Source organism: Pelophylax lessonae (genome assembly GCF_965119305.1).
Source record: "Pelophylax lessonae genome assembly, chromosome: 12".
In the NCBI taxonomy this organism is placed as follows: Eukaryota; Metazoa; Chordata; class Amphibia; order Anura; family Ranidae; genus Pelophylax; species Pelophylax lessonae.
The window spans coordinates 92,776,089-92,799,292 of NC_138779.1; the positions used below are offsets into that span (position 1 = coordinate 92,776,089).

At 39.1% G+C, this 23,204-nt stretch overlaps 1 protein-coding gene across 2 annotated transcripts in view; it reads left to right on the plus strand.

The window, feature by feature from the left end:
• The window catches only part of LOC309568082 (myosin-binding protein C, fast-type-like), a 236,518-nt gene that overhangs the window by 16,095 nt on the left and 197,219 nt on the right, over positions 1-23,204 (plus strand). Inside the window, exons 1-2 of one of the 2 annotated variants that reach the window (XM_082273654.1) lie at positions 8,517-8,580; positions 19,150-19,365. In XM_082273654.1, coding sequence (XP_082129780.1) covers positions 8,532-8,580; positions 19,150-19,365 — 265 coding nt within the window. In that variant the 5' untranslated portion in view covers positions 8,517-8,531. Of the gene's footprint in view, positions 1-8,516; positions 8,581-19,149; positions 19,366-23,204 lie in introns of those variants that run through there. The other variant, XM_082273655.1, reaches the window with a different exon arrangement.

Sequence of the window (23,204 nt, forward strand, 5' to 3'; positions counted from 1 at the left end):
ACTACCTGAATATACTGAATGACCAGGTTATTCCATCAATGGATTTTTTTTCTTCCCTGATGGCACAGGCATATTCCAAGATGGCAATGCCAGGATTCATCAGGCTCAAATTGTGAAAGAGTGGTTCAGGGAGCATGAGACATAATTTTCACACATGGATTGGCCACCACAGAGTCCAGAACTTAACCTAATTGAGAATCCTTGGGATGTGCTGGAGAAGGCTTTGCGCAGTGGTCCGACTCTCTCATCATCAATACAAGATCTTGGTGAAAAATGAATGCAACACTGAACGGAAATAAATCTTGTGACTTTGCAGAAGCTTATCGAAACAATGCCACAGCGAATGTGTGCCGTAATCAAGGCTAATGGTGGTCAACACGTGTGACCTTTTTTTTTTGGTGGCGACTTTTTTTTGGGCAGGCAGTGTATATACAGTGGTTCACTATATTGAAAATGTAGCATTAAAAGACATGCTACAAACCATCAAGCAGCTGCCTTATACTCCTCCAGGCATTGACAGGGGTGCAGACATGTCCTTTAACCCTTGTAGTACTCAATTTCTAAAGCCCACTGACAGGTTGTCCAAAGATAGATAAAGGTTAAATAGACAGACATAACACTCATATCCTTCATGTTGGACATAACTGTATACTAATATAGATATTACATAAAACTACACCCACTGTACCCTGTATAGGTATTCGATTGATATATTGGCAAATCACTTACAAGTGAAGAAAGACGAATCCAACATCTACACCTCTTAGCCACTCCAGGGTACACCCCAAGTGGCGATGCACAATTGGTTTTTCCAATTAGTACTGGTGTATGATATACTATGAGCATGAGTGTCATTGTTGTTTGTTTGTTTTTGAAGTCACCAATGTGATTTCATTTTTTGATGTTTTTACCTATACTATGTTTGTATATCCAATAAAAAGACTTTCCTTTATCCATACTCATATGGCATGTCACTTTTAAGTCGATGAGGGCTATCTTTTTTCTTGTTGCAAGTAAAGAAAGGGAGGTTTTCCTATTGGTACACAAATAGGTTATTTGGCTATTAAGTTGTTGAATGCCCTAGTGCAGCAGGTCGCAATGAAATGTAAAACAAAAAGCTGAATTAAAAAAAGGGATGCTAGCTGTTTTTTTAACTAATGGCATCCATGAATACATAAGTATAGTATTAGAAAACTTTTTGGTACAGGGAATTTATGCAAATGTCTAACTACTAAAGTCTGTGAGGGTTTACATTTATTGGGCATGTGTTTTAACTAGTTATGTAACCATGCAATGTTAAAAACATTGTTAGATGTGCGGTATGTGTGAAGGGTGAAAAGATAGTTATCCAAATATGAGGCTACGAAAAAAAATCCAAATATGAGGCTCATAAAATGACAGGCTAGGAAAGTAATCCAAGCACCAAAAACCCTTTCTTTCTTGTCATATAAATTGGCACACATATATCATAGCACCCACATTGTATACTTGAGCGTGATGGTAAAAATGGATGCCAACATCAAAGGTTTTAAAGCAGCAACCATGCTTTTTTGAGGCAAGTACTGACATCAAATATAACAATAAAAGACAAAGTACTGTAAATGTCATTCCATCAAAATTGAATTCAATAATTAGAAAATCTCAGGTTATCTTTACTTTGTTGATTTAGAATTGAAATACAATTGACCATTGCTGTATTAGAGCACCATACTAATGTTTTAACTTGAAATGGAAAATGAAGGGTATATTAGCGTATACAGTAGCTTTAAAGCAAGTGATATATTGTCATCTTAGTAATTCAGATGTCTGAGCTATGATCTCATTCGCAGCCTTACTAAGCTATTTTCCATTACTTGGAAGTCTATGGAGGGAGGGGGCAGTAGGAACAAATTCCTACTTTGCATCTTTATTATAGAAGCCCTGATTGGTTACTCATACATATATTTACATACAGCACCATTAAAAGTTCAACCTCCTAATCCTCATAAGCTTTGCATCCCTTACCCTCTGTGAGAGACTAAATTTGTCTCTGTTGCATGTTTAATCAACAATCTGTTACCCTATACTTTGTGTCTTAAATAGGAGATACCCCTGAAAGCCAGCAAACTGAGAAGAGGCTTAGTTGCTCATACTGTAGTCCGTGCATGGTCTGTAATTAGTAGTGGATGGATTGGTTAGATATTTGCCATATGAGACTCAATCCTATGACACACCATGTCAAAACAGGATTCATATTACAATGTATTCTTTAAGAACTGAAGCTATGCATAGTTGAAGTACATAGTAGAACTTGCTGAACAGATGATAAACTGGTTAACTACAGGGTTCAATGTATTGGCAGTAGCTATGTGGAAACATTTCCTAACTGCAAGAACAGAAGAGTGAATGTGACTTTTCATTCATCATGCCTGGTATGGGAATCAAATATAGCAGACTATTTTCTTTGCAAGTTATTAATTGCATTCATAATTAAAGCAGTATTAAACCCAAACACACAATTGTGTTGCATTATATTGCAGCTAATCCCAAAAGAAAAAAAAAAACATATTGTTGCTGTAACGTCTTAAAAAGTTTGAGTTGGAGTTTGGCTTCAATGTGTTAATTTATCTAAATCTGCTAGTCCATTTAACACTCCCCTTACCCCACATTAACAATGCTGCTATCCAAATGTGCCCCTATGCTCCTTCATTCATAGTGCAGGCACCAGGGGAAAACAAAGGGAATATGCCTAAAAAAAGAAAATGAATGCAACCACCATATCTAAGGATTGGTAACCTATAATATATGACTTTTTGGTTTTAACTTTAAACCAATTGGCTTTTCTTCCAAAATTAAGGAGAGCATTATCCCACTAAACATAACAAGCTACATTTGGGGAAATAGGTGTGCTATGGAGGATTTGATCCCTATAATTGATTACTAAAGGGCAAAGGTATTGATAAAATATCACTAAAAATAAGTGAATTATTCAAAAATCTCTTTGCTGGCACTCTGCTTTATTTCCTACTGCAATCCAATTGCCCAGCACTAACATTGAGTAGTCTAATAGTATTTTTGAACACTTTTGTCATAATAAGCATTTTTAAACCATTTCTTAGTTTACTGGGGTACTGCAAGATGTCAAGTGTAGTGACCTCTCTCTTTTGTTCAGAGGCTAAGCAACCAATAGGATTTTGCTATTCAATGTAAACATTTGAGCACAGAAAATCCTGAAGAATTTCCATGCTCTTAAACATAATTTAGTTGCTGACTATTGTAACCGCAAATTACAATACTTCCTACTGTGTAGCTCAATAACTTTTTTTACCATATAAATATACACAGTTTACATATATAACCTTGAAATAATTATATAGAAATGCATTACTTTGAACTGTGGGGGAGATGTACTAAAACTGGTGCACACAGAATCTGGTGTAGCTGTGTATAGTAACCAATCAGCTTGTTCAGTTTGCATGATCTTCCTGTACCTGAATGCATTTCCTCCGTGTACTCCGGTTTACTCCTGCACTCCAAAGACATGGTGATAGGTTAATTGGATGGATCTTGTATAAAATAGCCCTTGTATGTATGAATGTGAATTAAGGACCTTAGATTGTAAGCTCCTTAAGGGGAGGGACTGATGTGAATGTATAAGTACCTGTAATAAATAAATTAATTATGCTTTGACAATAAAACCTAGAAGCAGATTGGTTACTATGCACAGCTGCATCAGATTCGGTGTGCACCAGTTTTAGCAAATCTCCCCCTATATGTTCTATGTATATTGTTAGTAAATGATATGTCATTATGAAGCACTGTGCTGGTCTTAGTATAAGTGATTACCCGCAGTATGGCTTAAATGAGGAACTCTCGTAATCAGAGTAAAATATTTTTCAAACAATATGTGAGACTGCACCCTGAATAGTGTAATTTTACTGCCATGTTTGAAAAGTTTAACACTTCATAAGTGAATACATTTCAAACACAATTCCCAGTTTTCTTATATGTCTATCATTGAACAAATACTATTTTGGAAAGTTGTAAATAGTAATGTTACAGTATCGGTATACTATGTGGTTGACCTGCCATACCTGCCCATATCACTGCTACCTAATCAAGGTCTAAGCCTCCCCCCTTCATGGTGGGCATATCCCTAGTGGAGGGTAGGAATCGTCATGGTCTGGGTCTGATAGGAAAGGACTTTAAATGCCAAGGTGAATGCCAAGCAGGATACAGAAGCACTATAGGCCATCCCCACAGTTTGGGGTCTGTGTAGGGCTCCCAGTGTTATACCAAGGTTACACGATTCTAGATGCACTGTTTCTATTGTTGATTTGGAAGACAGTAAGACGTTTATTGAAGAGTTGATTGCAGAATGCAAAGAAAAAAAAAAGCTAGTGAGGTAAATTGTTTTCCTGTAAGGGAGAAAAGGTTTATCACCTTAGGACACTAGCAAAAAAAAAAAAAAACTGAACTCACTGAGTGGGGTAGGGTTCTTGGGGTACACCCAAGGGGGTTATATCCAGCAAAACTATGACTATGCACCCTGTGTCCTGTACAGAATGATTAAGATATACAGTAGATTTTAATTGCAGGTTGTAAAACCACACAATGTGGAAAGATACAAGAGGGTGAATGCTGCTGCAATGTATTGCATTTATAAAAACAAAGAGTAAACATATGCTTTAAAGACTAGAAACTGGGTCTTTGCTATCATTACCACCTGTCCATAGAACAATTTACTTGTAGCTAAATACATTCATTTAAAGTAAAACATAAAAAACTATAGACTATAGAATCCTGTGGAGCACTAGTATGTATAAAATCCCCTTTCTTGCAAACACACTTGCTCTCCCTAATCCATTCTTCTTAAGAAATGTATAAAAGCAGAACACAACACAGCTGTGTCTATCTGTACCAACTTGTCCAACAGCTGCCGCTAGTCTTCTGTATCTCAAACAGAAGCAAGAATGAACTGGAAGTCTATTTTACTATATGTAAAGTGTTTGGAATCTAGGGCTTTAGAAGTATAGAAATCATTCTGGAAGGGTGTGAGGTATGGAGCGGGTGTGCAAAGAGCAGCAAGGGCAAGTAATACATATCTGCATCTGCTAGCTCAGCGGTATGTTGAATTTGAGATGTTGCATCTTGAGGCATTGTGCCCAAGACTATTTTATGGGAATATTTCAGAGATTACTGTGGATGTCACGTCCAAGGTCAGAATCAAAGACTGTACATGCAAATCTGGACTATATATTTTAAGTCACAAGAGAGTGTTATATAAGATTGTAACATAATATGTATATGTCTTAAACACATTTTTTATACTCGGTATGTAGTACACCCCTCAGTGGCTTTGTAGTTACCATGCTGATAAAGCTACTGTTAGACTTAAACAGGTTACAGGTTTAGCTGACAATCATTCTGGGTACGAATTACTGTTGAAGTTATCTTGACTTTAACATTGCTGGATAGTAGTCAGGAGGGAAATTTACCCCTTTAATCTCTTGAATTTATAGAGAGATAAGTTCAGCAAGGTCATCTACAGGCCAAGCAAGCATACATTCTACCTGGACCTGTATGTGTGTATATTTAGTGGCTGAAATGGTACTTAGGCAATTGAAATTCCTGCGTACTGAAATCCCATGATTAAAGATAAATTCTGAATTGATGTTATAGTTAATTGCATTTTGATTAGCGCTCTTGTAGGCTTATTTGGTAAATCGGCGAGTAATGGTGCAGTATCCAATCAGATTTTAAATCTCTCTAGCAAAATAAGTGACAGCTAGCATCTAGTTGAGTGCTTGTGTTACTACATAGTTTGCATTACTAGTAACCTTTACTTTACCATTTAAGCCCATATTGTGTTATTGGATAAGCTCCTTTGAATCTGGCCACTAGTATAATTTAAATAGACCAACACTAATAATACCTCTTACACTGATACAGACTGACACTAACAGACTAACACAGTTTGACATTGACATTGACGTAGTATGACAGCAACATTTCTTTTACAAATATCACTTACGGGTTCTGCTGATGACACACGTCTAGCCTTACGGACTAACCAGAGTATATCTGAGCTGAAAAGGGGCTCATGGAATACAGCTTACCAAATAGACCTAGACAACTGTGACCATAGGCAAAGAAGAAGACAGTAAGCTGGGAGCCAGGTAGGAATAACTGCATGGCAGTAATAACCCTACTAGAATTTTCCGCAATCAGTATGTGCAAATTCTAATCCTATACTAATTTCAAGATTTTTGCTAAAAGATAATCTACAACAGGAAATAACATTAATAAGAACAACAATAACAGTAATAATGGTATTTCAATAAAAATGCATTAGAGTTTCCTATCTTCTGTGTTATTATACAAGTGAAATATTCTTAGCTGTTACCTGCATCTACAGGCTTACTTTTCTAACTGCCGCTAAGCACAGGATACCTACTGAGCTTTCAGGAAGGTAGGTAAAGATTAAATATTATTTCTGCCTTGCCTACATGTGTTAAAGGGTCACTCCATCCAAAATGAATGGTTTCTTTAATCTCACTGGAACTCTGGTGGTGAGTTACGTTCCCAGGTCTGTAATGCTTGCACCAGTCATTGTAAATGGGTCTTTTTCTCCCTGCTGGACTTTTTAGATAATGGCAGGAGGAATGGGAGAACCCAAAGGTTGGTGGGTCCAGAAAAAGCTTCAATATAGGCAGGAACATCTTACCACTGAAGATCCCAGGATTTAAAAGAAGCCAGATGGTGATAAAGCCCACTAGATGCCACCTATAACTGCAATATAACTTTTGGATGGACTACACTTGAAATAATAAATAGGTCAAGTTAAATACATAGTAACTACAAAGATGTAAAGCTCTAATTGGCTAATTAATAATGCAATAAAAGGTTCAAAGGGTACAGTAGCCAACAGCAACTTGTCAGGTTCTATTTACAAACATTAGATCAGTTGAAGATGAATTGTGATGGGCTGCTATTGATTACTGCACTTTTTGTATATTAAAACACTTTGGAAAGTCAAAGTCTACCATTTTTTTTAGGTAGGGTGAGAGAGTAAGAACCTGTTGGGTTTTACTTGTGTTGGTGTTCCATTGAGGACATTTATTCTTACTATCTGCTGTGGTAAATGGTGTCACCTGGGACAGGATGTGTGGGGAAATCTAAAGAGCTTACAGATTTTTTTATCTTGCTGTGACCTCATTGGGAAATGTAATTTCATGTCCCATCCCAACTACTGGTATCACCTGAGAAAGGAAATTAGTTGAAATCTCAGACATCAATGAAAACCCAAAAGAGATTCTAACTGTTCCCTACTCAACCAAATAAAAAAGTAGACTTTTACTAGTTTTGTTATACTTGCATGAAATAAACAAAGCAATTTTCTTGTACCACCTCTACATGTTTTCTAAATCAATTTTGTTTTCTGTTTGTGTGCCAGAAGTTTGATTTATTGGCCAATACCATTGCTTTCCACGTCATCAGCCTTCAGCTTAGAAGCTCTACATGCTCTACTAATGAGTTGCCTGAACCTGCCTTGCTTTTTTAAACATTAATATGCCTAAAAAAAGTACCATTAGAGGAAATCTTATTATGCCATACATAAACCAAAGTAGCATGCATTAATATTGGAGGTCCCTTAACAACGCAACAGAAAATGAAAACCCATTGCATACAAAATCAGCTTGAAGTTTCTCATTCAAACCTGCTGAAAGCAGAGACAAGACTGTTTGCTATGACATGGCTATAGTTACCATTCTTAATGGTGTTTGCAGCATCCTTTTTTTGGTCATATACACATACACTTTTCTAACAATTTCAACCACCAGTTTTCAACCAGAAACACCAAACAGATCAAGGCAATCTTTTAACAACCCTGCCATGTATGTATACAGAATAACATATAAACTGTGGGTGATAAGTTGCCTTAATCTATAGAAACTGAAAGCTGGTTAAAATTGTTAAAACAATTTGACCTGTGTAAGGCCAGCATTAGAGAGTTTTCAAGCTTTTTTCCGTGCAAAAACCCATTCACAAACAAGTTTACACTTGCATAATGTTACATAATATGCATTGAGTTTTAATGTGACATGTAACTCAGGAAAATCAGACCTCATCATCAGTGTGACAGTTTTATATCTAGTGAATAGAGGCATACTTAAGTGTCTTATTTGAGTCTGCAAGTAACAAATTATATACCACAAAGTCACTTGTCACAAGGTGGCAGTGTGATAAGAAATTTTGGCCAGCATTAGACATTTCCTGAGATCTTATCCCCGAAAATTATATCTTTTTAGAAGATTGCAAACTACCTGAAAAAATATAGACATACAAGGCAGAGAAATCACAAATGGAAGGGAGTCAAAGTAATAGTAAGAATTGTGTTCTGTAGTCACACTAGGTCTGGCCACATGAGCTCTTGTCACACCGTTTTTTTTCAGCTTGTTTTCATCTGGAACGTGCTGATCTATCACTTGACAGATTTGTTTACAATGTCTCTCCTTCGTTGCCAGAGATCTGTTGGACTATATGAGAATATGTCCTCACCGGTTCCATATCTAATAAAAGAGGCTCGGAAAGTTCAAGGTAGCGGAACATGCTGAGCGGTCATGGGCTTAATATACAGCCAGATAAAATGACACCAGTCAATGTTCTCAGACCTAGGTCTTGCATGCTGAATAAATCTGATTAGTTCTTGTTCCATTAAATGTCTTATAGTGATTACTATAGCAGCATGAATTGTGCAGTATCACAAAAGGACTGTTAACAGCAGCAAAGAAAAGCATCTGATATGCCCATAGCAACTGGCCAAACCCCTTCATTTCTAGTGTAAGGTCAATTTCCAACATCACTGAATATCTTCTACAGTATCTGCATTAAACCAGTCTATAAAGTATATAAAGAGTAACTGGCTAATGAAATACTGCGTGTTGGAGTCAAGATACAGAAGTGGCAGGTGCCAGTTAGAACCACTGTATCTAAATTGTTTGCTTTAAGTACAATTCAGGAATTCAGAATATAGACACAAAATTCTTATTTTAAAAATGAAAACTATGAAAATCTTCAGTTTTGATGAGGAAATTTGATAAAGGTGAACTATATACCTTTGTGAAATGTAATTGCAAATTTTTACTTTTTCTGGTTCTCTGGGCATTGATGTAAAACCTTTGTCACGCTATCTAGGAGGATCTGCCTTAACCTTGCACCAAAATGCAGTTTACCATCCCTCTGCTGCCAAAACACTGCATTAAGGAAATAAAATAAAAAATAATTTTGGAGACAGTGATAAAAATGTGTTACATTACTCTCACGCTATCAGTGGACTCACCTAGACCATATGATGTCAGCAAGTCCAGTGGACCCGATGTATGCGGGCATCTGGTGATCCTCCGTGAGAGAATAAACAGGGCAGATCACCGTTCTGTGAGAGGGGAAGATGGAGATCTTGTGTTTCTGTCTTCCCCCAGTCAAAGCATCCCCCCCAACAGTTAGCAAGCACTCTTAGGGGACACATTTAACCCTTTGATTGCCCCTGATGTTAACCCCTTCTCTGCCAATGTCATTAATGGCAATTTTCATCAATGGCATTTTTTAGCACTAATCACTGTATTAGTGTCAGTGGTCCCCAAAAAGTATCACATAGTGTCAGATTTGTCCACCGCGATGTCACAGTCCTGCCAAAAATTGCTGACCACCGCCATTACTAGTTAGAAAAAAATCTATCCCATAGTTTGTAGACACAATACCTTTTGCGCAAACCAATCAATATAGGCTGATTGGGATTTATTTTATCAAAAACATGTAGCAGAATGATTTTTGGCCTATATTGATGAAGAAATTTGATTTTTTAACATTTTTTTTGTTGGATATGTTTATAGCAAAAAGTAAAAAATATTATTATTTTTTTGTTTTTTAAATTGTCGGCCTTTTTTTGTTTATAGCGCATAAAATAAAAACCGCAGAGGTGATCAAATGCCACCCAAAAAGCTCTATTTGTGGGAAAAAAGAACATCAATTTTTTTTTTTGGTACATGGTGTTGCACGACCATGCAATTGTCAGTTAAAGTGGCGCAGTGCCGTATCACAAAAAATTGCCTGATCATAAATGGGGTAAACCTTCCGGGGCTGAAGTGATTTTCTTTCGATGTGTTTGTGTGTTTTTAAAATATATATTTCTTTATTGCAGTGTTTTGATAACGGGGGTGGAGGCAGCCACATATGCAAGCCTTGCATTTTAATAAAAGGTCTGCTTTACCCCCAGGTCAATCTTAATATTGTAATAGGAAAAGAAATAGCTCCACCCATGGACAGTACCCCATCAAAAATGTAACTCCTTTTGCAGGAGATGTAGTAGTATGATTTCAAGCACTTTGCAAACTTCTACAAAAAGTAAAAAGGGCTTGTGGTGTGTAGTTATTATATGTGTAATGTATTTTCTTTATAGCTAAAGTAGAGTTTTCCCATCATTCTGGCTAAAAATCCCCAGAAAAGATTTCAAGTAAAGATGTTAGGAAAAGAATATGAAGTTGCGAATTGACTGGCTATGACGTTGAACCTAGTTGGCTAAATACTTTGAGCCACTGACCTGGAACAAATATGCTTCTATAAAGTTAGAATTTTGTATATACCAATTTGTTCTGGCTCAGTGATTTACGTTTTATTTTCACAGCCAGACAGCTAGCATCCATATGTTTCTCTCATGACAGGTTTAGTAAAGGGATGATAATATACTAATATCCCTTCGAAAGCAATATTTTACAGTCTAGTCTTAGTTTAGTGCCATTAAAACGATGCTGACGTATCGTTAATACATTAATAACAAATAGGAGCCATTTAATAAAGCAGTAGTGTGTGCAAACTTTGCAAGGGAATTTTCGCTTAGCTAAATTAATGTGGTGACAATTTACTTTGCAAAGAATACCCAAACACGTGGGAAATATTAAAAAATAAAACAGCATTTTTGCTTGCACATGATTGGATGATGGAAGTTAGCACAGTGTCACCTCACTCATTAAGCTAAGTAAAATCCACTGGCCAAGTGAACAGCCTATACTACTTTAGTAAATCATCCCCTAAGTGACTCTTTGTGTCATAGATGTATAATGATACCAAAAAAGTTGTTTGAGCAATTCAATATTCAGGTCAACTGCCAATAGGCACAATTCACAAAATGAACACACTATGATAAAGATACTGACTGTTAATAAAAGGGGCAGTTATTTTCAGATAAACAAAAGAAGATTTGAAAATTGCAGTCACATGACTAAATAAAGATTTTTATCTTTGTGTTTAAAGCTTTGTGAATTAGCCTTATTCCTTTTATTCCTCTATATTTTGGTATTCTCTTCTCTCACAGATATCCTGTTTGGTCTTATTTTGTTGTGAAAATCACCTGGTTCATCAAGGTTTGACCCACCCCTGTACTTGTAGGGACGAGTACAGGGATTGGATCTGTGCCAATGTGGATAATACTCACCAGGAAAAATACACACAGATGTTACAAAATAAAAGCCAAGTTAAACTGTGGAGACTGATTTATTGGGGGTAGATGGTTTCATTAAGGTTTCAGATTGAATTGGGTCCATTGAGACTCTGTAAACTTTCAACTTCATTTGTCTTTAAATATATACATATTCTTAATACAAACTACATATATTATTTTTTAACAATGTGCACAATTTATTTTTTAATTTCATTTTGAAAAACAGATAGTAGAATGTTGATCCTAGGATTGCCATTAGATTCAGGAGAAAAGGTTTTTACAGCAAAGCAAAGCAAATTGGGCTATGCTTTAAAATGGGTTTTGACTTTGATATTTTAGGGAAGAAATGGTAAAACTCATAACTGTGTTATCAGAATGCTCTGGGTATGTGTACTTGGAGTACACAGTAGATACAGCAGTGTCTACTGTTCTCCCATATAAAATATCTATATCTTTTAGGGCAGCACAGACAATGTTTTGAGTTGTTGAATGACTAGACAATTTCACTCTTCTGACATAATGTTAAATATAATAAATCATTGCTCTTTGTAACACATGAAAGAAGAACTAAAAAAAATAAAGCATTAATAAATGTGCAGTTTGAATAGTTTAAAGTATATCTAAATATAGAATATACAGGGTTTGAGTAAGGGATGGTTATAAACCCTTCCTAGTATCGTTTGTCATCTTTCTCTCTGTGAGATGTCCCTTTTATTATTTACTGTACTGTAGACTAAACAGGAAGTGAAAGGATATCTCTCTAATGTCTTAGACATATGTCACGGGAACAAGTATCCAATTTAGAAGATTTTCTTTTTATTCCTGTTCCAACATTTTTGTGCCTACCATGAAATATTTTTATGAAGTCCACTGAGGGACACAGGAATTGTAGGAATTCCTAAACTGTTTGGTTTTACTGCTGCTTATTGGCAAACAAAAAGGTTTAGCCATTCCTTGTATGCCCCCAAGTGCTACCTGAAGAAGCTATGGGTCTCAATTGGTAAAGTAGAGGTCCAGCCAAGCATCCAACAAAAACAGGTGACACAGCATACTACTCTCTGTGTTCATATTTTCCAGCGTGATGTTTGGGCTTGCCCAGCCCCTATGGTAGCTGCAAAGCTTTGCCAAGAATGGAATGGTTGAAGAAATGTGATTGATGATTGCTGGTGCAGTTCTCTTGAGCGCAGAAGGTGGCTCTTTAGTTGTTCCATGATAAGAATGGATGTTACCTGACAACTAATATTCTAAGGAAATATTTATGCATATGAGATTCCTCAGACAATAAAATCTTTAAACAGAGAAGAGAAAGGAAATCCTTAGGTTGGGAAAAATTAAAAGGTGCTAACGTTGAATCTTTGCCATTTAAGAACATCAGAACCAGAAGGATAAGAAAGAATTCCATTGAACACCCATAGGTGTTTCAAGGGTGTGTTCGCCACAATTCAAACCTGCCTAACTAGTTCTTAAGTTCATCATACCCTTGTAAAGAGTAGAATCCCCTGCTGAGGAATGGGGGGGGGGGGGTACGAATCCTAGAACTAGTACTAGAAATATTCACCTGATGGTGGTTATCATCAGAAGAGGAGATCCAAAAGACAATACCAGGCCACATGCCCTCAACCAGGGATGGCTTTTGCTCGCTCCCCCACCCCACAGCACCTTGTCCCCATGTTGATGGGAACAAGGGCCTCTTCCCAACAACCCTAAGCTGTAGTTGTTACGGTCTGATTGGAATCTTGAAGCACCCTTTAACAAGGGGGCCCCCAGATCCTGCTCCCCCCTATGTGAATGGGTATCGGCTACACAGTACCCCTACCGATTCACCAAAAAGTGTACAAAAGTAATAAACACACCAAACATTTCTTAACAAATCCTTTATTTAACCACTGAAGTACCAGTATTTCTTGCTAGAAAATTACTTAGAACCCCCAAACATTATATATTTTTTTTTTAGCAGAAGATCCTAGAAAATAAAATGGAGATCGTTGCAATACTTATAATAATAATGTCACACTGTAATTGCGCAGTATTTTTGGAAAAAATACACTTTTTTGAATTAAAAATAAGAAAACAGTAAATTTAGCCCAATTTTTTTCTATATTGTGAAAGAGAATGTTACGCCGAGTAAATAGATACCTAGCATGTCATGCTTCAAAATTGCACATGCTTGTGGAACGGCGACAAACATTGGTACTTAAAAATCTCCATAGGTGACACTTTAAAAATGTCTACAGGTTACAAGTTTAGAGATACAGAGGTCTAGGGCTAGAATTATTGATTTCACTCTAACAATCACGGCAATACCTCACATGTGTGGTTTGAACACCTTTTACATATGAGAGCGTGCCCTATTTATGCGTTCGCTTCTGCGCGTGAGCGCGGAGGGACGGGGCACTTTTTTTTCTTATTTATTTTACCTTTTACTTTTATTTTTACACTGTCCCTTTTTTTAAAAAAAATTCTGATCACTTTTATTCCTATTACAAGGAATGTAAACATCCCTTGTAATAGAAATAAGCAGGACAGGTCATTTACACTTAAAAGCAAAAGAAAAAAAAAAAAAATTTCATTTTTTTTCTGCAAGAAAAAAAATGGACCCTTTAAGGCCATTGGGATGAAGCGACTTATGACGTCTTTCCGGTCCTTCAAGGCCATAGAGTCAAGTGGGGGCCATCTTGTCCTCACTCGACTTCCTGCCTAGGACCGGATCGTTTTCCCTGCTACTGACGGTTCTGGTAAGTGGGGAAAAAGATCGGGAAGCTGTCCAAAGTGAGGCAATACCTGACATACTCATACACCCAAGCAGCTGGTGCTGATAAAGATCACAGATGGCAGGAGGTGACAAGACTATTGTAGGAAGGCAATGGAAATAGATGGCAGACTTGATGATCAACAAGCTTTGGAAGCAGCAGAATGATGTTTCCGCCATGCTAAATAGTGTGGAAAAGCGCATGGAGTGTGTGCATGCAACAATTTACCTAGCAGTTGATGTCAATGCTCAGTTCCCTGATCCTAAACAGTTACTGAAGAAGGATGTGGCAGGAAATTTAAAAATGGTGCTAAACGGTACCACTTCTGAGATAGATTCTGGTCCTTTAGCCTCACTACACAAGTCTTTAGAAACTGAGTCACGCCAGAGGCATTGCCACAGCTCTGGGCCTGAAGAGAACTCTGAGGCTAACTAAGGCTGGGTTGACATTTGCTTTGGCTGCGGTTCACAGCATGGGGTCCAGTGTGTCCTTGTTTACCGAATCAGGTGCAAATCAGGTCCGAATTTTTTCCTGAATTTGCAGCTGAATTGGAACCAAAGACGCACCCTTTTTAAATGCAGACTGTGGCCGTCCCGAAGCTTTGTGAACCGGCTCCATTGAGAGCCAGTCACACTCTCCTGTCATGTGAATTGGATGAAGGGAAACCGGCATCCAATTTGCAGATGTGTGAACCCCGGCCTTACACAGTACACAAATGTCTGGAAAGGGCCCAAAAGTTTTTTTCCAGGCTAGCTCGGCATTATCTAGTCAAGCACAGTCTGGCCCCTAAAGCTGTAACTAAAGATCTGCTGATATGGATAGCTGCTGTGTACAACCTAGCTCAAGCAGCATTTTTGAAGTCTTGTTTGAAGTCACCAAAGTCAAAAATATCTACAGTGTGCCAAGTATCTTGACTGAAGAAAAGGCTGGCAAAAATGCTATACTGTATAGTTAAACTTTTTCTCTGCAGAGCTGAGGAAAATGCACCCAACGCCCTAGGTCACTAGCAAAAAAATGGTTTGTGGCAGTTGTACGTGGGGTTATATGGCAGCTGGCTTGACATTTTTTTCCGTTTGCCACAGTCCCACCTCCTTTAGGCAGCAGTATAACCCGACTGTAAAGAATTCCTACAATTCCTGTGTGTTAACGAAATTTGGATTTACATAAACTTACTTTCTTGATAATATTTGTGATTAGAAAGAGAAACAATTAGAAAGAGTCTTATTAACAGGGAAACAGACAGCGTTTTGAGCAGAAAATTAAGCTTTTGGCACTGTAGGGTTTACTTACTTAAGCTGGAGAGTGCAAAATCACACTCGCTTCTGCATAGAAACCAATCAGCTTTCTGGTTTTAGTCCCCGTTCTCATTGGTGCCTATTGCCGGCAATGGAAGAGTCCCAATTTATGTGACGCCGACTTTGCGGCACCACACTGATTTCCAAGAGTAGTTTCTGCACTACTTTTTGTGACTTCGGGGGTTATTTCAATATACATCTGTGCATGAAGCTGCACAGATGTCTTTGAAGTCGCCCCCAAAGTTGAAATGAAATGCGGCTTTGAAATAGTGTGAGTTCAGATGAACTTGCATGATTTTAAAGCCGCGTTGAGTGTGAATAAGGGCTAATTACCAAAGCTTAAGTGAACAAGTTGAGGTTAGAAGCTGTTTGGCTACCATGCACAGCTGCACCAGATTCGGAGTACTCCAGCCTTAGTAAATGTACACAAGTGCTTCTTAGATAGAAATAATAGCAAACTTTTTTTACAGTACCACTGTATCCAACATTGGCCCCTGTGTCTATCAAGGCAGTACTTAACCACTTAAGCCCCGGAAGATTTTACCCCCTTCCTGATCAGGGGGTATTTTGCGATTCGGCACTGCGTGACTTTAATGGACAATTGCGCAGTCGTGCAACGCTGTACCTAAACAAATTTGATGTCCTTTTTTTTCCCACAAACAGAGCTTTCTTTTGGTGGTATTTGATCACCTGTGCGATTTTTTGATCATGCACTATAAACAAAAAAGAGCGTCAATTTTGCAAAAATAACAATATTTTTCACATTTTTTTATATGAAATTCCCCCCCAAAAAATGTAAAAATCAAAATTTTTTAACATTTTAGGCCAATTTGTTTTATGCTACATATTTTTGGTAAAAAAAATTGCAAAAAGCGTATTTTGATTGGTTTGCGCAAAAGTTATTGCGTTTACCAACTAAGGGAAAGATTTTTGTCATTTTTTTTTAACGCGTAATGTCGGCGATCTGCAATTTTTTTTGCGGGACTGCGACATTGCGGCGGACAGATCGGACCCTTGACTGACATTTTTGACACTTTTGGGGTTACCAGTGACATTACTACAGTAATCAGTGCTATACATATGCATTGTTACTGTAAAATGACACTGGCAGTGAAGGGGTTAACTTTATTTGAGAGGGAGGGGTTGTGTGTGTCCCTAGGGGCGTGATTCTAACTGTGATTGGCTGTGGCTTGAGGTGTAGGAACAGTGATCAATGGTCCTACATAGTAGAACCGTATGATCACTGTTCTTACACAGGGGAGAATGACAGGCGGCTTGTTTACATCAGCCTCCTGCCTTTCTCCCGCTTTAACGGACGATCGTGAGTGCCCAGCGGACATCGGGTCCGCCAGGCACACGCGCGGGGGGGGTCCGTGAGCGGCGGCGCGCGCTCGCTCCCCAGAGCCTCACAGGCTAGTGACGTACCCATACCTCACTTTGCCTGTGAGGGGCTGACCGCCGCAGTATATGTACTTGCGGCAGGCAGCAAGTGGTTAAATTCTAACTACACCAATGGTACATTTACACTTACTTCATTGCACCCCCTGTCCCCCTCACAATCTTAGACCTCATTCACTTGGTGCTATGAACCATACAGCATGAATGAGTCTTTTGTTTATACTACAGAAGCTCCCTGGAGGTCCATGCAGGCCGCAGGTGCACAGCCTCAAATGCCCACCCACATACCTGGCCCTGCATGCCTGTCAAATTAAAATATGTGGCTGTGTCTGTACAGCTGCTGCATCCCCATAAAAGTAACAAAGGCTTCTTGCATGTAGCTCCAGGCTACTGCAGCAAACAAGAGCCCATTCTCACTGTATGGGCCACATCACCTGTGTGAATGGGGCCTTATACTCACTTTTCCCCAAACCAGCAAGATATTACTATCAGCATAGATATCCCATCTGGTGTAAAAAAAATAAATCCTGGACAGATCTACTCATTTGCTCCCCAATCTTTCCCATGAACTTCCAAGTAGGAGCTCATGCTCATATCTAAGTAGCAATATTTCATTGGATCCGGGACAAGTGAATATAAGGCCTCGTTCACAAGGCTGTACTTAAGTGTACACACTGGTGAGGGTTAGGGTAGAATTTTTCCTGCATGGGATGCACAGGTGTTCAGTGCATCCACTTGCAGGCAGTTTCTTTCATGTCATATGAGATGCAGCAGCTACAAGGACACAGCTGCTACTCCCAAATTGACATCCACAGAGCTGCGTCCCAATTGACGTGGATGCATGGAACACCTGTGCATCCCTATGCAGACAAAACAAGACCCTAACAACGGTGTACACTTAATTATGTGTGTGTGAACGAGGAAGGTGGCCAAGGGGCAGCTTTGCCATACACTTTAACTGTAACCCTTCTCAAATTATGTGATTAGTAATGCTACAGCAAAATGATTTAGCAGTTTATTAAATTATCCTGTATGTGTTCCAATTGTAATTTTTTCTAGTGGTATGGCCCCTTTAATATGGTCTGCACCTAATTCATGATACAGACCTTGTACCAACACATGCACCAGATTCAGGTACATTTACCACTGATACTTTTAGAATCTGTCACAGTGGATGCAACATATTCTTAGAGAATTACCTCCAGTTTGCTTATCTGCTCAATATGACAAACTCAAAGTTGGTGTACAGGGTGAGGCTGTGTTCTGTGTTCCTTACTTTATTAATGTGTTTGATTGGGTTTTAGATTTACTTCATTGGTTGCTAGGATGAAGGCTTCCTGCATCCTAGCAACCAAACAGGCAAATCACACTGAGCTGACAGTACTTGGAGCTTGATGGGGAACTCAGAGAAATGCATTACCCATCAAGTCCACCTTGCCTCTGATTGACAGAGGAAGGCAGTTTGCGAATTCCATGCCACTACTCAGTCCAGTAGCGGCGTTGGAATTTGCCCACTGCCACGCACAGTCAGTCACAAGCAAGGCGGACCTGATAAGGAACTAGTCTTCGAGTTCCCCATCAGGCTTCGCCCACCTGGAAATTCAAATTCATGGCAGCTGCAACTGTTGGATGGGCATAGCCTGATGGGGAGCTCTGAGACTAGTTCCCCACCAGGTCCACCTGGCCTGTGAATGACTGCGCAGAGCAGTGGGTGGATTCACTACCGATTTGGACTGAATAGCAGCTATGAATCCCCCACTATTGTACACTGTAAAAAAAAAAAGTAAAGAGGGCTTCATCAGGCTCTGCCCACCCATAACACAAAACTCCTCAGCCATATGTCTGTCAGTGTGACAGGCACAGTGGCCGAGAGGGAGTTTTGGAGTGAGTACACTAAGGAGGGTCCAGTGTGGACCCTCCTTCCTCAGTACAGACACTGATAGATTAATGTACTTGTCTCTGACAGGTACATGAATTGGACACAAGCATTGTCATTTCTGCTGCTGCTCTCTGACGGATGAATTGGGTGCAAGCACCATCATTGGTACGGTTCCCTGACGGAATTCTAAAGGTGTCTGCAACATGCTTTACGAATTCCTCTGATTGTGCAACCTAATTTATCATATTACTGGAATTAATACTGTTAGTGGAATCCTCTTTAAACTTGCTTTATGACCTATTCAGCAGTTTTTATTGGATAGTTTACAAGTCTTCCCCATCTTTTATACAGCAGGTAAGAAGGGGACTGGCCCTGTGAAGAAGCCTGCAAAGGCCCCTGCAAAAGCAGAGGAAGCTCCAAAGGCTGCTGCAGAAGAACCTGCAAAAGAGCCTGAACCGTCTCCCGCATCTCCAACTCCAGCTGAAGCTCCACCAGCTCCGGAGGAACCTGTAACACCTGTAACACCTGTAACACCAACTCCAGAAACCCAAAAGGATGAAGAAAAAGGTGAGGAAACATAATACATCTACTTGAATTAGTGTGTGAAATAAGCTTTACAAATTTAGCCTGGGAATTTTTGTTTTTCTGTGAGTTGACAAGTAAAACCTTTAAAATCACAAACAATATTCGTTTTTTTTGGAAATGCATGAAACATTCAAAATAAAATTTAGTTTCCTATTTTAAATAATTCTGAGTTTTTAAAAAGTATCTGAATGTTCTTTTGTACTGTCACCGTCATTTTTTTCTTGTTACCTGTCAATAAATACGTTTCTATATTTAAATGTATGGTTGTAAATTGTATGTTTTTGCACGCACTTTGTCTCTTATGTCAATGTTTTGTGACTGTTATATGTATTTGTGCATATATGTATTTATGTGCTTGATGAGAAGGTCGACCTGATCTTAAAAAAATGTAATTTACACAAGGTCATGTTGCTGATCTGCCATTTATGATGCAAAAAAAAAATAGAGAGTGTAGTGCAGTGGTCTCCAAATTGTGGCCCTGGGGCCAGATGCAGCCCTTTGCTTGTATTTATTTGGCCCTTGGAGCACTATTCCTCCCACTGATATGGGACACTATTGTGCCAACTGACACAAACAATGAGGCACCATTACCCCCTAATATCAAATGTGGTGATGTTTACTCCCACTGATGCCAGGAAAATGTATAATCCTACTGGCTACAATCTGGTCCCCCTTAAATCTGAAGGACAATAAACTGTACCTTTGTTTAGAAAGTTTTGAAACCCCCCTAGTGTAGTGTGTTGAGAGGAAAGGAAATAAAGGCATGAGAATCAAATTCATAAACTCATGCTCATGCTCATCCTCTGAACAGCTAGATTACTAGAATATTTACCTTCTGTCTGTTGTAGGTTAATAGTGTATGTTATGTCTGTTTTATAAGTATGATTGAGTTGAGACTCTATGTGTTAATGCATGTCAATATATTTACATCTATTTTGGAATAAATGTCTGGTTTCTTGGGAAACCAAAGTTATCCACTTTGTGGCATTTCAATAGTTCACATTTTTGGAACTTTTTTTTAGGGTTTTCCCTCACAAGTTAAAAAGAGAGATTCTAAGTATTCCATATCTTATTCCCAGCTAATATAAAAATGTGGCTCGAGCTCCACAGTAATTATTGGGCAAATATCAAAGGAGTTCAGTTACCAATCCTAAGAGACCACAAGTTAATTTTCATTATTCTTCTCAGTCTTAGAAAACTGATTTTAGATTGCCTTCAATAGGCTATGCCACATTATAGCACTTTTCCCAATATTATTAAGAAATGCACTATGAATGACACACGTGGCATGGGACAGCACTGGGGCTTAGCGTCTATCTATTCATTCCCCAATTGCTACCTTGGTGGGTGGCATATGATAGATCACGTTTTTTTCTTAAAGGCAATAATATAAAAACACCCTTCTGAAAAAATGACATTATTTTTCAGTTCAAGCAGCGTAATTATCTGAAAATTTTAATTTATGCTGACCCACCCTACATGCTAAAAACTAAATCTGGGCTTGTAGAGGTAACACCTAGCTGGCAGATGGGAACAGGGTCTTAGAAGGAGCTCTGCAAGCTGATCGAAGAAAGATAAGAGAATTTAAAGCAGTGATGCTCACTAATAATCCAAAGAACAAGTAGAAGGCAGACTGTAATGCAAAAATGATATATTATGGCTTCAGATCCACCCTTCCAGGCCACTCTCACCTCCTAAAGGTGTCCTCTGCTGCCTCCACCAGCCTCGGGTTTGCTGGCTCTTCCTGGAAATATTACCCCTATTTCTGTAAATGGTAATAATAGGGAACCAAGAAAGTCTGGCATTAAATAGTAATTTATTGCATTCTGATATCCAGGGCCAGATTAATGAAGGGGCTACTGGAGCTGCAGCTCCAGGCTCCTACCCTCAAGTAGGCCCAGCCACCCAAAAAAACAGGCCGAGAACTGAAAGCAAAGGGCCTACAGGGAAAGATCTCACCCTGGCGCTGGTGGATGCAGGTGGGCAGGATAAGCTGACACAGCACTGCCATGGAAGTGAGTGTGCGGCGAGCCTGTGCCATGTGCTTGTGTCCCGATCCTGCAGCTGTTAGTCCAGAGAAGAAGAGCTCAGTAAATAAGTGGAGGAGGCCCAACAGGGCCCACACCATGCTCCCATCACTAGCCTCAGCCGCAGACATGCTGCCCCATATAATGCTGCTGTTCCTGGTTGCCAGAGAGCTGGCTTTGGAAGTAAAAGGGATGGGGGAGGAAGGAGGAAGGGAATACAATGCTGGAGAATCGTGATGTAATTTTGGCTCACAATTTGTTCCATTTTGTATGATTTGACTGGGATCAGTGGTAGGCTGCTATGGCAGGCTGACCCGCATTCCTTCCATTCTGGGGGCTTCTCATTTCTGATCCCTTATCTGTTATACTGGCAGTGGAAGGGTGCTCATCCTCCCCACCCTTCTCTTCCAGCCTTTTCCATGACAGCTATGCTCCTCATTCTTTACACTGCGTATCCTCTATACCCATCATACTGCATCAGCCTCTTACCCTTTAAATACAATGCATCTTCCTTTTCGTATACATGACATGGGTCCTTATCATTTGGCTCCTCCAGCCCTTTACATGGCATATCCTGCTAACCCTGCACCACCAGTCCTTGCCCTATCAAATTGCATCTATCTTCCTCACAATTTACCTGGCATGCATCCTGGTTTTCCTATACATGACATGCATCCTTTGTATCCAACCAGCTTTTACTTTTTGTATTCTTTTTTGCCCTTTAAATACAATAGAGAGCCCTTTTCCTGCTCCACCAACCCTTTAAATACTATGCATCCTCCTGACCCATTACATGACATGCATCCTTCTTTCCCTTCTCTACCACTACCAGCCTTTGCCCTTTACATGACATGCATCCTCATTTCATTTTAAATGACATACATCCTCCTTACCCTTTAAATACAATTAATCATGTGTTTCCTGCTCTGCTATCATATACCCTTTACAGTAAATACAATACTATGCATTCTCCTGACCCAGTAGATGACATGCATCCATCTTGTGTATTAAATAGCATGCATCTTCCTTTCTGTTCTTTACCAGCTTTTACCCTTTACATATCATGCATTCTCTTTTCATTTTATGACCTGCATCTCCTTTACCCTTTAAATACAATGAATCATCCCTTCCCTTACCATGCATACCCCTAACCCATCACCTGACATGTATCTCTCTTTCTCTTCTCCAACAGCCTTCGCCTTTTACATGATATGCATCCTTCTTGCCATTTAAATCATCCTTTCCCTACTCCACTATGTATGGATGCTGGCCCACTACATGACATGCTTCCTTCTTACTCTTTACATGGCATTCTGACGTGCAACCCCCCAGCCTTTCCATTCTCTGCCACCATTTTCCCTTTAAATATCATGCATCCCCGTGAGCCATTACATGACTTACATCCCCCTTCCTCTTTACATGACATGCACCCTACTTTCTTTCCTCCACCAGCCCTTACTCTTTAAATGACATGCATCTGCTTTTCCCTTCTCTGTCAGCTCTTACCCTTTAAAATGCCATGCAACCTCCTTACCGGTACATCACATGCATCCTCCTGACCATTTTACGTGACATGCATCCTTTCCTTGCTTTACATTCCTTTACGATTTTACATGACATGCACCCTCTTTTCCATCTCTACCAGCTTTATTGGTAATTAAAATATTAAATTTGTTTTAAAAAAATTGTTTGCATTTTCATTTTTTTGATTTCCATAAAAAGACCCACTAAAATCCTCAGCACCAGGCCCATGATGCTCTTAATATGGCCCTGCCAATATCAATCATGGACAGA